Source organism: Ornithorhynchus anatinus, chromosome 1, assembly GCF_004115215.2.
Source record: "Ornithorhynchus anatinus isolate Pmale09 chromosome 1, mOrnAna1.pri.v4, whole genome shotgun sequence".
Classification (NCBI taxonomy): Eukaryota; Metazoa; Chordata; class Mammalia; order Monotremata; family Ornithorhynchidae; genus Ornithorhynchus; species Ornithorhynchus anatinus.
The window spans coordinates 73,164,454-73,185,453 of NC_041728.1; the positions used below are offsets into that span (position 1 = coordinate 73,164,454).

Consider the following 21,000-nt stretch of genomic DNA (forward strand, 5'->3'; position numbering starts at 1 on the left):
TGAATGGTAAATAGATAAAAGATATAAAAGCAGAGAACTGTTTTTTTCTCTGCCACAAACCTGCATTCTGCAATATCTAGTTTTGTTTCATAAAGGCACCTATTCTAACTGAAACATGCTAGGCAAAGTGTTTTGAAAAAGTAAAGCGACAGATCAGTGGGTAAGCTGAGGTGGAGATTGAATGTGGGATCAAATTCTTGACTGAATGGTTATGAGATGGTTACTTGTTTTTGGAATTAGAATTTATTTGGCTGAGCCTAAATCCTTGAATGGAACTGCAAAATGAGCTAATTTTTCACTGGGGATGTCTTGGGAGCTGATGTTTGCCAGACTGTGAAGTAGCCAACTGAGTCTGGCTGAGACTGTGTGATGGCGATGCAAGGATTATAAAGAGACAGTTCATTTGGTTCTAGAAAAATGAATCGTGTATTTTCTTGCTTTCGGCTTTCTTTATTTTCTAGTTCCAATTAGGTCTGTTCTGTTCCTACTCTGAAGATCCTTTGAAAATGAATGGGTCATTATGAGTAATGAAGTTCTGCTTCCTTAAGTTGCTTTTGGAATGTCAAGACAATGTTACAAATTACATTGTGAAAGAGATGTGGTGAACCTGTGTGTAAATACAAACACAATAAAATAAGTATCCATAGTTTTAGAATATGTGAAACAATAACACCAATAAAGTCTCCTTCGAACAAAAGTTTCCTTATTCTTTCCTTTTTCTGTGCTACCACTTCTTTTCTGTTTGAATTTTTAAAGGTGAGATATAAGACTTTATAATATGGCTTACTGTAATTAATAAATGGCTTTTGAGCACTGATGTAGAAAACATTTGCAATCAACATTGTTATGAAGGGACATAGGATTCAGGGAATACTCTCTTGCATAAGGGATAGTCTTAAAGTTTGAATTTTTTAAAGATCTTGAACTTTTCATTCCAAAATAATGAAGAACATAATACAAAACCTTGGGTGAGCTTAGCATTACAGGTTTATTATATTTTAAAATATAGAAATATATTTAACAGCATATTTTAAAGAATAATATAATAAAATTCCGTTTCTTATTCTCATAATGGTACACCATTTTCCAAAAATATATTACTTAAAATGTACCCCGAAATACAGTTAACATCAAATTTTCTTTAGGATAAATTGAGTATAAAACAGCAAAACCATGAACCTGAAAACAAACAAACCCCTAGCATTTTTGGAGTTATTCCTGATTCAGTGTGTGAGCCAACTGATCCCAATGAGAAATTCACAAGCAGTGTCTTACTTTATTAATCATTTTAATTGTACATGAACTGCAAATAGACATAGTTTTAAGGCAAATTACATTATTTCTTATGTCTAAGGTGACTTTCGAAAAGATTATCTGAAAAAAAAAATGTTTCATTCTTTAAAATGTTATGTATGTTTAAAGAAGGTTTCAGATGCCATTCCAACAGTGATAGAAAATAAATTAATTTCAGAGAGAAGAAAACACACACACACTCACACACATATACACACACACATGAACCCATTCATTTGGAATTTTCTGTGGAGGTTTGATGAGATGTCCATAAAAAATCAGGATTTAAACGCGTACTCAAATCCTTGAAGATATGAAAAATGGATTTCAGCTGTTCTTTCCAAATAGCAATTCTGTAAACACATTTTGTTTAAATATATCAATTTGTATGCTAAATAAATTCAAAGATTTTTGGTAATTTCTTTAAGTTTTAGTACCTTTCCCCTACTAAAATCCCTCAAATTACATCAGTGAGCAAGCCTAGAGAGAAAGTAGAACTAGAGAAAACCACTTTCTGTTGAAGTCCTTGTGTTCTTGTACTTGTTGCACACACAGTAACTCTTGTAAATAGGGTAGGATGGCTCAGGAAGTGTTGGGGTTTTTTTATAATTTTGGGCTGTTGTTAAATATGGAAAAAATTCTGCAGTAGTTCTCTAGATAATAGACATGATTTATTTGAGGTAAGAAGGTTGTACTACTTTTTTTAGTGTTAGCTTGGAAAGTCAAGAATACAGGGTCATGCCTGTCTCCACAGAGTTCCTGAAACTTTGAGCTCTTTGCAAAATCTACAGTCCACAAGCCAAGAAGTAACATGCTCCTACAGTTACACTGATTCTGTTAAAGCAAATAGTTATAACAATTATGTGCAATCTTTCAGCTTCTATGTTCTACCTACCATTTATTTATTCAAACCCAGTTCAACATTTCACTTTATCTAATGAAGCAGAACCTCTAAAAGAAAAATGATGTTTATCCAAGCATTTTTGTTTAGGTTTTTCTGTGCCTTTTCTAAATAAATATCCTACCAGAGTTTTCATTGGCACAACATAACCAAATGTATTCAATTTCCTCTAACAATATAAAACAGTCACAGGAGTTCTGTCTAATTTCAGGAAAATTGTACAAAGGTTTTATTAGAAAAAAACACTGAAGTGAAATAGGTCTCAGCATGACCCACCGAAATTCAGATTGGGCTTTCTATTGCATAATAGGAGGACCTATAAAATAAGTTGTATAGATATTCCACCCATACAAAGAAGACTATATACCTTTAAATAAATAAAAGCTACTATATACATAATTCTGTACATAGAAGTAGAGATGAAGTGAACTGGAATAGGGACATCTCCAAAATTAAGCCTCTCATGTTGTACTATACTCTGAGTAAAACATTGTTTCAATTTTAATATTTTATTTTAGTGGCAACCACACGAACGTACTACCATATTTCTATATTTCTTCAAAATGACATTAGAACTATCATCAAAGTAGAGCACAGAAATGGCATTCAGTTTAGTTGGTGCACAGCAAGGTTTAGGAACATGATCAGGGAACATCAGGTGAACCTGGAAAATAAAGACAATCATATTTGAGATGCATTAACCACTTAATTATATTTGTGGCTGCTGCCTAAGAAGTAGTAGAGCTCTTGTTCATGACATGGCTCAGTCCACATTCAGAGTTTGTTTCAGGGGGCCTTTTTTTCACAAATCCAATGGCTAAATGGGATCCATAGAGCCCAAATTCTCCCCAGAAAATTATTCATTTGAGTAAGAAAAATATCTCTCTTAAGCTTAGTTAATAAAAAGCAGAAAAAAAATCTAGTTTTTATTTGGGATTTGTGCAATTTATTTGGTTGTTTAAATCTACTCTTAACTTTATAAATTACAAGGTCACTGAGTGAGGTACCAGAAGTCAAAGTAGTCACAGAATAGACAGAAAGATCATTAGGAAGCTAGTATGACTTGAGCCAGAAGCTCATAAACCTATGCAAAAAATTTAGTCTTGACTATTCAGAGATATAAGGCTTGTTATGGCTAAATAAAATCCAAATATTGTCTTGTCAAGTTTCAATAAGATTCCCCTTCAATCCATTTAAAGAAGGCTAAGCACTGTCAAATCTTTAAACCTTATCTCATAACATCTATGAGGCCCACTTGGTCCTATTATTAAGGTAGTCCTGCTGATAATGTGAAGCAAAATTAACTGGTTGAGTTTCATGCCTTTTCCTCTCTCCCGTCCACCTTTTCGGTAGGGTGCGTGAATAACCCCAGCAAAGGTTATAAGGCAGATAGCTGGGAAAACAAGTAGGAAATGTCAAGGTCTGATTAGTCAGTCAACTGGATAATCACCCCCAGAATCTCCCAAAGTTATGAATAAATGAAAATTAGGCAACAGAAGGAAAAATGAGGGGACGTGCACAGACGCCAATTTGGGGTGATTTCAAGAAGAACTAGAACATGGGTCTTCCTTGAGAAGTTTTTGGGAAGTCCTGGTAATAATACAGGAGAGGCCTGTGGGAAGTCAGCATTCTGTCTCCTGGAGTTTTGTCTGTGCAATGGGATACACAACCATTGCCAACTGGATGGGATGCACATCTCTTATGCGGGCAGAAAAAGCATGACATGAACTTGAAATTTCAAAAAACTCACAAAAGTAACACTTGGAAGATTTTTGAAAATTTCAGGTGCAGCTTATGTTTGTCGTCAGTTTTATCTTCCATAGCCCGCACATAAATGATTGATAACCCTTGTGTCAGTGACCTGGCAGCTGAATAGAACAACCTTTACATAAGGATGAATTGGTCATGTATGGTTTGCTCTAAACTATTAGTCACAAACATGCTTTCCTTTAACAACAAACATGCCTGTCTTCTTGTTTCACGTCCTTCATGGAAAGAGCTTTCTACATTTATTGTGCACAATGCCAGAAAAAAGGATCCCACTTCCCATGTATGCTTGAATTTTGCTATGACTTATGTACAATATCCCAGGGCGGTGATACAGACCAGGATCTTGTTCCAAATCCATGTCAGTTCTTTCTGTTTGTTTTTAGACATTGCCTTCAAGACTCTATGGCCATAACAGCTGACAGTGTTTAATGATCTTCTAAGGGGGAAAAAAAAGCTGGAGGCCTGGCGTGGTGGGTCTCTTTTCTTTCCTTTTTTTAAAATACAGAGCATTGTTGTTTCTTTACAAAATATGAGAGGAGCTGAGGGAGTTATCCCAAGATTCAGGCCTGCAGGAGGACGGGGGGGTGGGGGGAGGGGGGAATGTGACTCTGCCAAGTTATTGGGCTGGCAAATATTATAGATGCTGTCTTCCAGGACAATTCTGTTCAATTCGGTTCTTAGAGATAGTGTGTGAATAGGGCTGATGCTCTGTGGAAGACATAGAGTAGAAATGGCAGGAGAGATCATGTTTTCGTTCATATGATCAAGCAGGAGAATTTCTCTGGCCTTGTTTGAGAGCCTACCTATATCCACAGTGGAATGTGTGGGTTGTTGTGGGTGTGTGTCTTTTGAAATTGAATGACAATACTGATTGTCATACTGATTGACTGAGAAGCAGCATGGCTTAATGGAAAGAGCCCTGGCTTGGGAATCAGAGGTCGTGGGTTTTAATCCCAGCTCCGCCACTTGTCAGCTGTGTGACTTAGGCCAATTCACTTAACTTCTCTGTGCCTCAATTACCTCATCTGTAAAACGAGGATTAAGACTGTGAGCCCTATGTGGGACAACCTGATTACCTTGTTATCTACCCCAGCGCTTAGAACTTAGCACATAATAAGCACTTAACAAATACCATTATTATTTGTTAATACTTTCCATTCTTCCAGACAGCCTGACAGAAGTCTTGAAGCTGCCCTAAGTCTATTCAGGCTATCAAAGCTATATGGAGCAGGGATGGAGGTAAATGAAAAAGTCCAAAGGGCCTTTTAATATTTACTGATTTTAGGGTTCCTGGAGTAGTCTCAATGTTGAGACTTGTGGTGTAGACCTAATGGATTATGACACCTCCATGTTCCTTCACCGTGATACTAATGGAAGTTGATACCAGGCCCATGGTTTTTCCTCATCCCCTTAAAGGCAAGTATAGTGTCCCCAAGTGCCTCCTCCTAGAGTGTGGGCATACAGGAGGTATTCAATTAATCAATCAGTCAATTAATGTTATTTAATAGGTGCTCACTGTGTTCAGATCACTGTACTAAGCACTTCAACATCCATATGAGGGTTCCTGAAAAGTTTTCCATTGTCTACTTTCTGTCACTCATCAACTCCACTGACCTCCTGCTCTACCCTAGCTCACAGACTCAGCAACTTGGCCGCATGCTCGACCTCATCTTCTCTACCATCTGTGCAATCTTCGACCTTGCCAACTCCAAAATCCATTCCCCAACCACAACCACGTAACCTGCCTTCTTTCCCATATGCTCCTTCTCCACAGATTTGTCCTAACTTCACATAAAGACTACCAATATTTTCAACCTATCCAGTTGTCTAATGCCATCTGTCCCATCTGATCTTCATACTCAACCTACCTTCTCGTAACACATAAATTCATACCTTCAACACTCCCCTCTCAACTGAACTCCATTCTCTCACTTCCCTGTCCGTCCCTCTGCCAATCCTGTAACTCCAACCAGCAGCCTTAGATCATCTTTATAGGATACTTCCTCCACTTTTGTGCACAAAATCTAGACATCAGCTCAACTTTATCAATCTCAAATTTATCATCATCATCAATGGTATTTATTGAGTGCTTGCTATGTGCACAGCCCTCTACTAAGCTTTTGGGAGAATACAGTATAGCAGAGTTTGTTCACCCATTCCCTGTCCACAACAAACTTACAGTTTGGATTTTTCCTCATCTAATTTAATTCTTCCCTTTCACCCATCCAAGAACAATATTTTAAGGTCACCAGTGACATCTTTCTTGTTAAATCCAATGGTCTCTATGCCATCCTAGTCCTTCTCAACCTTTCTGCTGCCTTGGATACAGTGGACCACCCCCTTCTCCTGGAAACATTATCTAATCATAGCTTCACCAATATATCCTCTCCTGGTTTTCCTCCTATTTCTCTGATAGTTCCTTTTCAGTCTATTTTGCAGGCTCTTCCTCTGCCTCCCTCCCTGTAACTTTGGGGGTGCCTGAAGGTTCAGTTCTGGGTCCACTTTCATTGCCAATCTGCACCCACTCCCTAGGAGAACTTATTCACTCCCATGATTTCAACTACCATCTCTATATGAATGATTCCCAAATCTACCTCTCCAGCCCAGATGTCTCTCCTTCACTGTAATCTGACATATTGTCCTACCTTTAAGACATATCTACTTGGATATCCCTCTGATAATCAAATTTAAAATATCCAAAACAGCTCATCTTCCCACCCAAACGTTGTCCTTCCATCTTTTCCCATCACTGTAGACAATACCACTACCCTCTTTATGTCACAAACCTGTAACCTGGGCATTATCCTCAACTCATCTCTCTTACTCAACACACACTTTCAATGTCACAAAATCCTACCGGCTCTACCTTCCAACATCACTAGAACCCACCCTTTTCTCTACATCTAAACTGAAACCATGCTGATGCAAACACTTATCATTTTCCACCTTGACTACTGCATCAACCTCTCACCCTCCAGTCCATACTTCACTCATTCCATACTTCACTCATTCCCAAAACATTTTTTCAGAAAATTCTTCAGTCCATATTTTCCCATTTCTCAAAAACCTCCAAGGGTGCCTTTCCACCTCAGCATCAAAAAGAAGCATCTTACCATAAGCTTTAAGGCATTCAATCATTTCTATTCCTTATCTCGATGATTTCTTACTACAGCCTACCCACAAACTCCACTCTTCCAACACCAACTTGCTCTCTGTACCTCAATCTTGCTTATCTCTCCACCTACCCCTTATCCATGTTCTTCCTGGAGCCTGGAACTCCTCCCACTTCATATCCAATAGTCCACCACTCACCCTACCTTCAAACCCTCCTAAAATCACATTTCCTCCAAGAGGCCTTCCCAGGCTAAGCCCTATTTTCCCCTATCCATCTTCTCCTCTGCATCAATTATGCACTTGTACCCCTTAAGCACTTTGATACTCACTCTAGTTCCATGGTACTTATGTAAATATTTTTATACTACCTATTTCTCCTATCCCTAATTTATTCTATAGTGTAGAGACTACCCTGTAGATTATAGTAAGCGCCTTGTGAGTAGGGATTCCATCTACCAACGCTGTTGTATTGTACTTTCCTAAGTGCCTAGTACAGTGCTCTGCATACTATAAGCATTCATTCAATAACACTGATTGACTGTTTGATTATAATACTAATAATTATAACTGTGGTATTTTTAAAGTGCTTACTATATGCCAAGCACTGTTCTAAACACTGGGGTGGATACAGTGTAATCAGGTTGTCCTACATGGGGCTCACACTTTTAATCCCCATTTTACAGATGAGGTAACTGAGGAACAGAGAAGTTAAGTGACTTGTCCAAGGTCACACAGCAGACAAGCAGCGGAGTTGGGATAAGAACCCATGTTCTCTGACTCCCTTGGTAGACATGATCCCTGCCCACACTAAGCTTAAAGTCTGAAGATAAATGATTTCAAAATTATGTTTGTAACCAAGCTTTATTCTTAAAAGTCCATATCAGTGCTCGGAGAATTCAAATCAAGACAAATTACTGACAGGTAAGAAGACATTCCTAAATTTTTGTATAATGGTAGTGGTAGAAGGCGAAAACCCAGGAGATCAATCCGTTCAGTGATCCTGATTCACATTCTAAGGGAATAAATTATATCAAAGGAGTGATATAACTCCCTTAACTTATATAACTTCCTTAACTCCCATTCTCTCCTAGACCCCCTCCAATCTGGCTTCCGTCCCCTCCACTCTACCGAGACTGCTCTCTCTAAGGTCACCTATGACCTCCTTCTTGCCAAATCCAATGGCTCCTACTCCATTCTAATCCTCCTTGACCTCTCTGCTGCCTTTGACACTGTCGACCATCCCCTCCTCCTCCATACCTTATCTCACCTTGGCTTCACGGACTCTGTCCTCTCCTGGTTCTCCTCTTACCTCTCTGGCTGGTCATTCTCAGTCTCCTTCCCTGGAGCCTCCTCCCCCTCCCATCCTTTAACTGTTGGAGTTCCTCAAGGGTCAGTTCTTGGCCCTCTTCTGTTCTCCATTTACACTCACTCCCTCGGTGAACTCATTCGCTCTCACGGCTTTGACTACCATCTCTACGCAGATGACACGCAGATCTACATCTCCGCCCCTCTCCTCTCCCCCTCCCTTCAGGCTCGCATCTCCTCCTGCCTCCGGGACGTCTCCACCTGGATGTCGGCCCACCACCTAAAATTCAACATGAGCAAGACTGAGCTCCTCATATTCCCTCCCAAACCCGGTCCTCTCCCAGACTTCCCTATCACCGTGGATGGCACGACCATCCTTCCCGTCTCTCAGGCCCGCAATCTCGGTGTCATCCTTGACTCGTCTCTCTCGTTCACCCCACACATCCTATCTGTTACCAAGACCTGCCGGTTTCACCTTTACAATATCGCCAAGATCCGCCCTTTCCTCTCCACCCAAACGACTACCTTACTGCTACGGGCTCTCGTTATATCCCGGCTAGACTACTGTGTCAGCCTTCTCTCTGATCTCCCTTCCTCCTCTCTCGCCCCGCTCCAGTCTATTCTTCACTCTGCTGCCCGGCTCATCTTCCTGCAGAAACGATCTGGGCATGTCACTCCCTTTCTTAAACAACTCCAGTGGTTGCCTATCAACCTCCGCTCCAAACAAAAACTCCTCACTCTAGGCTTCAAGGCTCTCCATCACCTTGCCCCTTCCTACCTCTCCTCCCTTCTCTCTTTCTACCGCCCACCCCGCACGCTCCGCTCCTCTGCCGCCCACCTCCTCACCGTCCCTCGGTCTCGCCTATCCCGCCGTCGACCCCTGGGTCACGTCCTCCCGCGGTCCTGGAACGCCCTCCCTCCTCACCTCCGCCAAACTGATTCTCTTTCCCTCTTCAAAACCCTACTTAAAACTCACCTCCTCCAAGAGGCGTTCCCAGACTGAGCTCCTCTTCTCCCTCTACTCCCTCTGCCATCCCCCCTTTACCTCTCCGCAGCTAAACCCTCTTTTTCCCCTTTTCCCTCTGCTCCTCCCCCTCTCCCTTCCCATCCCCACAGCACTGTACTCGTCCGCTCAACTGTATATATTTTCGTTACCCTATTTATTTTGTTAATGAATTGTACATCGCCTCGATTCTATTTAGTTGCCATTGTCTTTACGAGATGTTCTTCCCCTTGACTCTGTTTATTGCCATTGTTCTCGTCTGTCCGTCTCCCCCGATTAGACTGTAAGCCCGTAAAACGGCAGGGACTGTCTCTATCTGTTGCCGACTTGTTCATCCCAAGCGCTTAGTACAGTGCTCTGCACATAGTAAGCGCTCAATAAATACTATTGAATGAATGAATGAGTGATAGCACAGAGGCATAAGTATTTTCATGCCTCTATCAATGAGCAGGGAAGTTGTTCATATGGAAAAAAAAATTATAAAAATCTGTATTCTGAAAAAATAACAAAACCTGACAACTGACAACTCTGCAGAAAGCTCTTCCTCAGCAGCTTTGCAACACAGAAGTCTGTGAAGTTTACCAAAGCTAAAACTTTACCCAAGGTCATCCTGGAAAGACACTGGAGTTGACAGTGGAGAAGATCTGTTCTGAGACTAGATCTAGTGTCCAGTCATGCCTTCACAAAGTGCTTTTAGCCAATGGAAGAGTAGATTGGTGCTTTCTTAGAGGGTTAGTGGCACAAATGTTGACTGAAATTCAGTGAGTTGCACTTGGTTTGGGGGTAATTTCTAAATGATTATCTGATAGGGATCCCCATGGAACATTTGCATCATCACCTGAGGTATATTTTTATTTCCTATGCTTCAGTCTTTTCCACTTATCACAAGATTCTCTCATATTTGTTCCTAGAACTAGTGGCTGAACCTGTTCCTGTCACCTTCTCCACCCAGAACTAAGATCACATATTAGGCAGTTCTAATACTCAAAATTCCAGATGACCATTAACAGAATCTAGCAGTTTTGAAAAATCAGCAACGGCACTCCAGGCAGTGCCAAAAGTAGGGGATAGAGGGAGATGCAGCTGTTGTATATGGAAAGTTAAACTTTTTCAAATTAAAACACCTCTCTTTCCCATTCCCAGCTTTTCACCCCTCTACCAATTCCCTGTTCAATGTAATCTATCTGAAGCCAGCATTAATGTGACCCATTCACGACAGACTTCAGTGCACCGATTTCTGGTTGATAATTGGTCATAAATTCAAATTAAAGTCACATCAAAACTTTGACCCAGAAAAATGTAAACTAAGAGAGGGCTCACTATGATCAGGACTTTGATTCACTGGATATCCTGAAGTATTAAGGGCTTTTCTAGTTATCCTTCACACACGGGGATAAAATATTCAGAAACTCTAAAAATCTAAGGTACATAAGTAACTCTGAAATATATGAAACAGGGCAGCAGTGTGGTATAGTGAAAAGAGTTAGTCAGAGGACCTGGGTTCTACTACCATCTCTACGCAGATGACACACAGATCTACATCTCCGCCCCTGTCCTCTCCCCCTCCCTTCAGGCTTGCATCTCCTCCTGCCTCCAGGATGTCTCCACCTGGATGTCGGCCGGCCACCTAAAACTCAACATGAGCAAGACTGAGCTCCTCATATTCCCTCCCAAACCCGGTCCTCTCCCAGACTTCCCTATCACTGTGGATGGCATGACCATCCTTCCCGTCTCTCAGGCCCGCAATCTCGGTGTCATCCTTGACTCGTCTCTCTCGTTCACCCCACACATCCTATCCGCTACCAAGACCTGCCGGTTTCACCTTTACAATATCGCCAAGATCCGCCCTTTCCTCTCCACCCAAACGGCTACCTTACTGCTACGGGCTCTCGTTATATCCCGGCGAGACTACCGTGTCAGCCTTCTCTCTGATCTCCCTTCCTCCTCTCTCGCCCCGCTCCAGTCTATTCTTCACTCCGCTGCCAGGCTCATCTTCCTGCAGAAACGATCTGGGCATGTCACTCCCCTTCTTAAATAACTCCAGTAGTTGCCTATCAACCTCCGCTCCAAACAAAAACTCCTCACTCTAGGCTTCGAGGCTCTCCATCACCTTGCCCCTTCCTACCTCTCCTCCCTTCTCTCTTTCTACCGCTCACCCCACACGCTCTGCTCCTCCGCCGCCCACCTCCTCACCATCCCTCGGTCTCGCCTATCCTGCCGTCGACCTCCGGGCCACGTCCTCCCGCGGACCTGGAACGCCCTCTCTCCTCACCTCCGCCAAACTGATTCTCTTCCCCTCTTCAAAGCCCTACTTAAAACCCACCTCCTCCAAGAGGCCTTCCCAGACTGAGCTCCTCTTCTCCCTCTACTCCCTCTACCACCCCCTTCACCTCTCCGCAGCTTAAGCCTCTTTTCCCCCCATTTCCCTCTGCTCCTCCTCCTCTCCCTTCCCATCCCCTCAGCACTGTACTCATCTGCTCAACTGTATATATTTATTACCCTATTTATTTTGTTAATGAAATGTACATCGCCTTGATTCTATTTAGTTGCCATTGTTTTTATGAGATGTTCTTCCCCTTGACTCTATTTATTGCCATTGTTCTTGTCTGTCTGTCTCCCCCGATTAAACTGTAAGCCCGTCAAACGGCAGGGACTGTCTCTATCTGTTGCCGACTTGTTCATTCCAAGCGCTTAGTACAGTGCTCTGCACATAGTAAGCGCTCAGTAAATACTATTGAATGAATGAATACCGGCTTCTCACATGCTATGTCATGTAAGGGCAAGTCACTTTACTTCTCCATGCCTCAGTTTCCTAATCTGCAAAAAGGGGATTCAAACCTGTTTTCTTTCATATTTACTTTGTGAGCCTCATGTGGGACCTAATTATTCTGTACCTACCTTGGTGCTTAGTACAGTGCTTGGCATGTAGTAAACCAATTAACAAATGCCATTATTACTATAATAATAATGTTGGTATTTGTTAAGCGCTTACTATGTGCAGAGCACTGTTCTAAGCGCTGGGGTAAACACAGGGGAATCAGGTTGTCCCACGTGGGGCTCACAGTCTTAATCCCCATTTTACAGATGAGGGAACTGAGGCACAGAGAAGTTAAGTGACTTGCCCACAGTCACAAAGCTGACAAGTGGCAGAGCTGGGATTCGAACTCATGAGCCCTGACTCCAAAGCCCGTGCTCTTTCCACTGAGCCACGCTGCTTCTCGTATCATCATTACCGCTTGAATAGTTGGTTATCAAAAATCTACACTTCTGAGAGATAAGTGATTATACTTCTCGATCTAGTACAGAGACAGTACATTACCAGAGTCTGAACGATAGCATGGTTGGTAGCATTCATGTGGGCATTAAGTGGGAAGGAGCATTCTCCATCACAATAAAATGCAGCATAACCCTCGGGAGCTATAATCCAATCCTAAAACGCAAACACAAAAATTAAATTTGAAATGGAAATAAACCTGCATGCATTATAAATTTACCAGATCATATATCATTCCCTCATAATTAAGAAATACTTGAATTACTCAATGAAACATTAAATTCTTACCCAGAAACTTGAGAAAATTTTAATGTAATGCATTTCATTTGAAATGTCCATGCTTTCTTAGTCAGTTATTCAAATTTAATAACTTTCTGCTCATTAAAGTTAAGTGTACAAAAAATATTATTTCATATGAAATCATGTCCCTAACCAATTGCACACTATGAATTACAAATTATATATAAATTCCTTCTTAACTGGTGTATCTGTAAATAGCAATTGAGTTCTGTTCTGGCCTATTTAATTGAGCAGAGAAGACTTGTATTTTTTTTCTCTGATGTGCTTTCTTATTTTTTTCTTGCTTTTGCTCTTCTTCCTGATGTTTTCAAGAGGAAAGCCACTCCTCCCTCCTTCCTCCCCATCCATAATAAACCTTTCCTAGGCTCAAACTTAAATAATAATAATAATAATGATGTTGGTATTTGTTAAGCACTTACTATGTGCCCAGCACTGTTCTAAGCACTGGGGGAGATACAGGGTAATCAGGTTGTCCCACGTGAGGCTCACAGTTAATCCCCATTTTACAGATGAGGGTACCTGAGGCACAGAGAAGTTAAGTGACTTGCCCACAGTCACACAGCTGATAAGTGGCAGAGCCGGGAGTCAAACTCATGACCTCTGACTCCAAAGACCAGGCTCTTTTCCACTGAGCCATGCTGCTTCCCCAATGATGGCTGACTGACAATTGAGGGCATACTGATGTCCGCTGCTTTGGAACTGTAAGATATTCTGCTCTGTGACCCCAGACTGCAGCCATTCTTAACTGTCAGGCATCTCGTTAATTCCCGCTGCTGCACAAAAGGGGCTAAGCAAGAGAAGAGATGTGATGCCTCAGTGCAAACCAGCCCCAGAACTTCAAACACAGCTTAAATATCTAACTTCCTGGCAGTATGACATGCCTCTCCTCTCGTAGCCATTGGAATCCAAGCAAGAGACTCAAAAAGTTGCAAGTGTACAAGTGACTATCAGTGTCACACTCATATGAATGTGCAATCTCACTGTCAGCAATGCCATCTTTGAAACCCAAAATAACTAATTCCTAAACAGACCATGAGAATGATGGATTAGTCAGAAGTGAACTAATTTGTTCCAAGGAAATTGGAGAGATTTAAAGTTTATAAATTGAAAAATCTAGTTAATAATGATAATAAGGTCATTTTTCAGTGCTTAACATGCTCTAAATGGTAGAGCAGATACAGAATAATCATATCAGACACAGTTCCTGTCCCACACAGGGGTCATAATCTCAAATAATGATTGAACAATCTCTATTTTAGGTTCTGTTTTTCTTGAACAGCACACATTTATTCCTCTGAAGGATACCCTCCTCCCATTTTTAAACTCCATGTTATATATCTCATTTTCCACTGGAAATGACTGACAGACTTAAGACTATTCAAAGAAATTCTTCAGTAAGTCTATCAGTGTTTTTTTGAGTGTTTACTGTGGACAGAGCACTGTATTAAGCACTTGGGAGAGTACAATACAACAGAGTTGGTAACATTTCCCTGCCCACGAACAGTTTACGGTCTAAGAGGAGCTTTTTGCTATTCAGCAGATGAGAAATCTTATCCATAGAAGACAAAAACACACTTTTCCTGGGATTATCAACCTCAGCTTTATCCCTGACCTTAAATGCTTCTCAGTGGGATTAAGTGGGAGTTTTGGCAAACAGTAGAATGAATGTCTACTTTTTAAAAAATATGCCTTTTATTGGCAAAGTACATTTATAAATCAGCTCTCAGTTATACATGGTAATGGAAATTCAGAGATAGTATGGATGATTAAAATCCATAAATAATCCTAAAATATCAATTTAGCCAATAGCTTCAACTGCCTTTCCCATCAAATTTCCATTGCTAACTAATGGCCAATTGGCTCTTCACCTTTTCTCCTCTTCTCACCTCTCAAGTAAAATGATCTGAAGTGGGTATAAAAGGGGGAAAGGTAAGAAGAAATCAGGATAAAATACCATCTGGATGAGGATGGTCGAGCTTCTCATGAGAACAATGGCCACGCCTTAGTCCTGACATTTGGGACAGACAGTCTGCTCAGAAGAACTGATTATAGTGACAGTGGTTTGCAGAGAGCTTCTTGCACTCTCATTTGTGTCTGACATGCTCCCTCTGGGTCACAAGATGAAACAAGCAAGTGGACAAGCAAGGAGGGGCCAACATACTATTTAATTGAATTTATCACACTGTCCAGCTCATTGTAAAGTGTATAGAAAGGTTTCTTACAAGCAGAACACCTTTATGGCCAAGGTCCTGCACTGCATGCCACAAGTCTGCAGGGGTTGCCTTGGCAGGCACTCTGGTCTTCATTGTCTATGTTAGCCAAATATTTTGGGGGTTCCTTCTGGACCTATCTACCTTACAGAATGACCTAAGTAGTTCTTCATTTGGAAACTTTCCTTTCCCTCTAGACTGTAAGGTTATTGTAGGCAAGGAATGTTTCTGTTATATTTGTATCTTGTATTCCCCCAAGCACTTTGCACAGTGCTTTTCATACAATAAACACCCATTAAATATGATTGACTGACTGACTGACTGATGGCATAGCTCCATCAGGCAGAATTGAAACTACAGTTGAGATCTCCTGATTCCTAAGGTTGTGCACTTTCTACTGGACCAGCATCAGAGCTCTCAATCTGGAAAATCAGTCACTGTATAATAGTGTGATATTTAGAAAACATCAAGGCAAAAGCATGGTAATCAGGGGCTGGTGTATCACGTTTAAGCCAAACAAAAGGAAGCAACCATTTCATCCATACCTGCCATCCCAAATCACGAAAGCTCACATAGAGTTCATGCTTCTTACAGGCTTGCTTTTGTTCACTTGTGTTATAATCTATAGACAGAAATAATCATTCATTTCTTTCAATTATATTCATCAGACACACCAGCATTCATTTTACATTCTTATGCCTAAACATATATCTACAGGACTTAAGCCTTTGGCAAATCATCAAATAGGAGCAGAAACTCAAAATATTTTACTTTTTAAACAACAACTCCATTTCCATTCTACAAAAATCCAGATTACAATTGATTTCAAAAATTCCACCTTAAACCTGAAGTATGTTGTGCTTGTTCAATAAAGCAACAACTTTAGAAGGAATTGTATCTGTCTGACTTTTTCTCTGAGTCTGTCCTAGGCACTTGGCTGATAATATTCCAAGAGATAAATCATTTTGCATTTTTTTTGAAGTTAGAAAAAGGAAACAGCCAAAAAATGGGGTTAGAGAACCATAAATATGATTAATAAAAAAAGGTCTGCATTTTCTTCTAGACAAGTAAAACCTCCTCTGTGATAGAGCCTTGCAAATCATGCTAAGTAGTTTACTGTGCAGTAACAGTGTATGTTAAGGGTATCATGGCTTTCAATCTCCAGTGAGAATGCAAGCAAATTGAAGATAAACCATTCTTCAAATGGCAGTCATCTGCACTTCTATGTCAATTCAGGTAATTGTTTTCTTTTATGTCAGACTGGAATGCAAGATAATAGTCCAACTTTGCACTTTAGAAGTATTTTCCCTCCTTTTAACTTACAGCTTCTAACACCATGCTATTACCTTCCTCCTTCCAACTGCTCTGCAGATCCCTGGGTAATACCTTAGAAGGGAAAGGAGGTCATTCATTTGAATCTCCTCCCTTGCCTTTTCTTCATGACTGACTTGTCACCCAAAATATGAATACTGCCATGTCAAGGGGTTAACTAAAACTCTCCAAGCAATAAGGACTAAACATGAAATAATATGAAATGGATAGGTGTCCTGTAGCATACTTGAGGGAAACAGAATTGCTGAGGGTTCTAGTATCAGTTTCAGGTGTATGAACCTCTTGAAATTTTGAATCAAAAACAAAAATTTCAAAATGAAAACCATGTGTGTGTGGCGTAGAAAATAAGTAATAGAAGGACGTATTCATTCCACACTCGGTCAGTTTTTTATAGAATTGAAAATTGATAAGGATCATGTGGAGGTTAAAAAGTTCCAAGAGATCAGATAAGCTGTAGTTTCCAGGTATCCTCCCCTTGAAAAGCCTTTCTTGTATATCTATGTGGAAAGTTTAAAGTAAAAGCAATACATTCTAGTCCTTTCTATTCAATTTTCATTCGGAGCAAATGTATATAATGTAACATCACAGAAAGGTAACCAGCAATGAAATTTACAGCAGAATCTGGTGCCAAGATCCAATTTCACAGAGCTTTGGAACCATATGCTCATTCTGTCAAGATTAAAAAGGACGGATTCTGCGAGGGAGTCAACTTTGTACCCAAAGCTGCCAAGTCTGCAGTTTGGTTAAATATGAATTCGTGGCACAGAGAGCCATGGAAGGAAGGGCAAGGAAATTAGATTTATAACTTTAAAAAAGGCTTATTGGAAGGGAATGGAAGATGAAAAGGAAGTAGAAATATGGCTACTGTAAATGATTCTGACTGTATGTAAAAAAGTTTCAACAGCATTTACTTTTAAATTTCTCTCATCTCGGCTTGTACGCCACATTGTTTCATGACCTTTACTTTGTATAAACATTGTCTTTAATACTAAATTATTTTGTTGTTAACTTCAGGACTCTTTGTGGCATGTCATGACCAAAGAGTTATCCATACTATCACATAGAATTTGAAACCATTTTTGTTTATTGCCAATTTTTAGAAAAAGGGAAAATTTGAATTTTCCCTCCAAAATCACTTAATTGAAAGGAAAAGAAATGAAATCAGAAATATAAAGCAAATGGAGTTCACAAGGTCAAAGATATATTGCCCATATCTAGCAGGATTTCCATGGACCCCATTTAAGCCTCACTACTCTAAGAAGAAATTAATGACAAAAAATGTCCTTCAAAATGTCAATTCCTTCCTTTTCTTTAAAATATATAATCAGACAATTCAATAGTCATATCACAAGAAAATCATTTAGTAAGATGCCGTATCCAAAATACCTAATCAATTTAGTACTCAAATTAAAGCAAATCATTTAATAGAAGATTTGAATCCAAAATAAAATTGAACACATGAATTTAGCTTGTACAAGAGGCAGACTAACACTGTAATACTTCCAATGCAAAAATCCCTTGAATTGCCCCAGATAAAGGGAGAAGGAGCTAGGGAATAAGTCAAACAGTTTCCTTTCATGAGCCAAGTAATATTTACATTTATTTGAAAGTAACCTAACAACCTAAAATTGGAGTGATGTTAATCCATCTAGTCTCTGGAGTGACTACACCTCAGCAACATTTATTGTACCTATCCATATCTAAGAATTAGAATTGCTTGAGTGGTCATCGTGTTTATATTTAAGAGTGGTCTAGGGGTAAAAGCATGGGTGTAGGAGCCTGGAGACTTGGATTCTAGTCTTAGCTCTGCCACTGTTCTACTTTCATTCATTCATTCATTCATTCAATAGTATTTATTGAGCGCTTACTATGTGCAGAGCACTGTACTAAGCGCTTGGAATGAACAAGTCGGCAACAGATAGAGACAGTCCCTGCCGTTTGATGGGCTTACAGTCTAATCGGGGGAGACAGACAGACAAGAACATTGGCAATAAATAGAGTCAAGGGGAAGAACATCTCGTAAAAACAATGGCAACTAAATAGAATCAAGGCGATGTACATTTCATTAACAAAATAAATAGGGTAATAAAAATATATACAGTTGAGCAGATGAGTACAGTGCTGAGGGGATGGCAAGGGAGAGGGGGAGGAGCAGAAGGAAATGGGGGGAAAAGAGGGTTAAGCTGCGGAGAGGTGAAGGGGGAGTGGTAGAGGGAGTAGAGGGAGAAGGGGAGCTCAGTCTGGGAACGCCTCTTGGAGGAGGTGAGTTTTAAGTAGGGTTTTGGAGAGGGGAAGAGAATTAGTTTGGCGGAGGTGAGGAGGAAGGGCATTCCAGGACCGCGGGAGGACGTGACCCAGGGGTCGACGGCGGGATAGGTGAGACCGAGGGACGGTGAGGAGGTGGACGGCAGAGGAGCGAAGCGTGCGGGGTTGGCGGTAGAAAGAGAGAAGGGAGGAGAGGTAGGAAGGGGCAGGGTGATGTAGAACCTTGAAGCCTAGAGTGAGGAGTTTTTGTTTGGAGCGGAGGTTGATAGGCAACCACTGGAGTTGTTTAAGAAGGGGAGTGACATGCCCAGATCGTTTCTGCAGGAAGATGAGCCGGGCAGCGGAGTGAAGAATAGACTGGAGCGGGGCGAGAGAGGAGGAAGGGAGATCAGAGAGAAGGCTGACACAGTAGTCTAGCCGGGATATAACGAGAGCCCGTAATAGTAAGGTAGCCGTTTGGGTGGAGAGGAAAGGGCGGATCTTGGCGATATTGTAAAGGTGAAACCGGCAGGTCTCGGTAATGGATAGGATGTGTGGGGTGAACGAGAGAGACGAGTCAAGGATGACACCGAGATTGCGGGCCTGAGAGACGGGAAGGATGGTCATGCCATCCACGGTGATAGGGAAGTCTGGGAGAGGACCGGGTTTGGGAGGGAAGATGAGGAGCTCAGTCTTGCTCATGTTGAGTTTCAGGTGGTGGGCCGACATCCAGGTGGAGACATCCTGGAGGCAGGAGGAGATGTGAGCCTGAAGGGAGGGGGAGAGGACAGGGGCGGAGATATAGATCTGCGTGTCATCTGCGTAGAGATGGTAGTCAAAGCTGTGCGAGTGAATGAGTTCACCAAGAGAATGAGTGTAAATGGAGAACAGAAGAGGGCCAAGAACTGACCCTTGAGGAACTCCAACAGTTAAAGGATGGGAGGGGGAGGAGGCGTCAGCGAAGGAGACCGAGAATGACCGGCCAGAGAGCTAAGAGGAGAACCAGGAAAGGACGGAGTCCGTGAAGCCAAGGTGAGATAAGGTGTGGAGGAGGAGGGGATGGTCGACAGTGTCAAAGGCAGCAGAGAGGTCAAGGAGGATTAGAATGGAGTAGGAGCAATTGGATTTGGCAAGAAGGAGGTCATAGGTGACCTTAGAGAGAGCAGTCTCGGTAGAGTGGAGGAGATGGACTTTCCCACTGTTCTACTTTGCCACTGTTCTGTTGTGTCATTTTGGACAAGTTTGTCATCATTCTAAGGCTGGGTTTCTTCATCTGTAAATTGGGAGAAAATATCTTCTTCTCCCACCTCACAGGAATGTTGTGTGTATAAAACAAATATATCAAGTGGTATCCTGGGACCATTCCTGATCATACTGGAGCCCTTTACTCTTCTTAGTTTGGTCCTGGTTGGGAACACCTAAAGGGAAAATTATCCTGTTTTGGTGGTCCCAGATTGTACATGAACTACTAATGTAACTCTGGTCAAATCCAGATTCTTAGGATCCTTGAGAGAGGTGCTGACTGAGACCCTGCCTGAAAAGGCCTTGAACTCCTGCATTCCAACATTCACCAGATTGTTCGAGTCCATTCTTTTTCCTTTTTGGCTGAATGAATGATCGAATTGTTCTTTTCTACATTGGTCTAAATTGAAATTCATACCCAACCTCCGGTTTTATACAAATTTTCAGAGTCCTAAAATGAGATTGATGGTGTATTCTCTGACTCAACATGTACCCATTTCTATTCCGCTTCTTCCCCAGGGCCATGGTATTTGTGAAATCCTAAGATATCATAAGCTCCTTGAGGGCCAGGATTGTGTCTACCTAGTATTGTATTGTACTCTACCAAGTACTTAAGACAACGCTGTGTACACAGACAATCAATAAATGGCATTTGCTGAGCATTTACTATGTGCAGAACACTACACTAAGTACTTGAGAAGAGAATACAATACAGTAGAGTTGACAGACCTTACAGTCTAAACAAAGAGCTCTACAGTCTAGAGAAGATGACAATTTAGAGGAAAAACTTGTAAGTATTCAATGAATACCATTTATTGTTTGATTGATTGATTAATATAAGCTAAGATTCCTGGGGTCTCTACAAATTGGATGTGGAGACACAGGTTGGTAGTGGGAAGGGTGATTAGAACTTTCCTAGGCCTGGTGAGCCCCATTGAGCTAGTCTCCTTAGAGAGGTCTGGGAACCCTGACTGGACTAATGAATGTACTGCCCCTGGGACTCTTACTCACT

At 41.2% G+C, this 21,000-nt stretch overlaps 1 protein-coding gene across 2 annotated transcripts in view; it reads right to left on the reverse strand.

The window, feature by feature from the left end:
• Positions 1–21,000, reverse strand: part of BMP5 (bone morphogenetic protein 5) — a 159,096-nt gene that overhangs the window by 1,941 nt on the left and 136,155 nt on the right. Inside the window, exons 5-7 of one of the 2 annotated variants that reach the window (XM_029063643.2) lie at positions 15,716–15,792; positions 12,706–12,816; positions 965–2,858 (exon numbers count right to left, since the gene is read on the reverse strand). In XM_029063643.2, the coding sequence (XP_028919476.1) occupies positions 2,709–2,858; positions 12,706–12,816; positions 15,716–15,792 (338 nt within the window). In that variant the 3' untranslated portion in view covers positions 965–2,708. Of the gene's footprint in view, positions 1–964; positions 2,859–12,705; positions 12,817–15,715; positions 15,793–21,000 lie in introns of those variants that run through there. The other variant, XM_029063718.2, reaches the window with a different exon arrangement.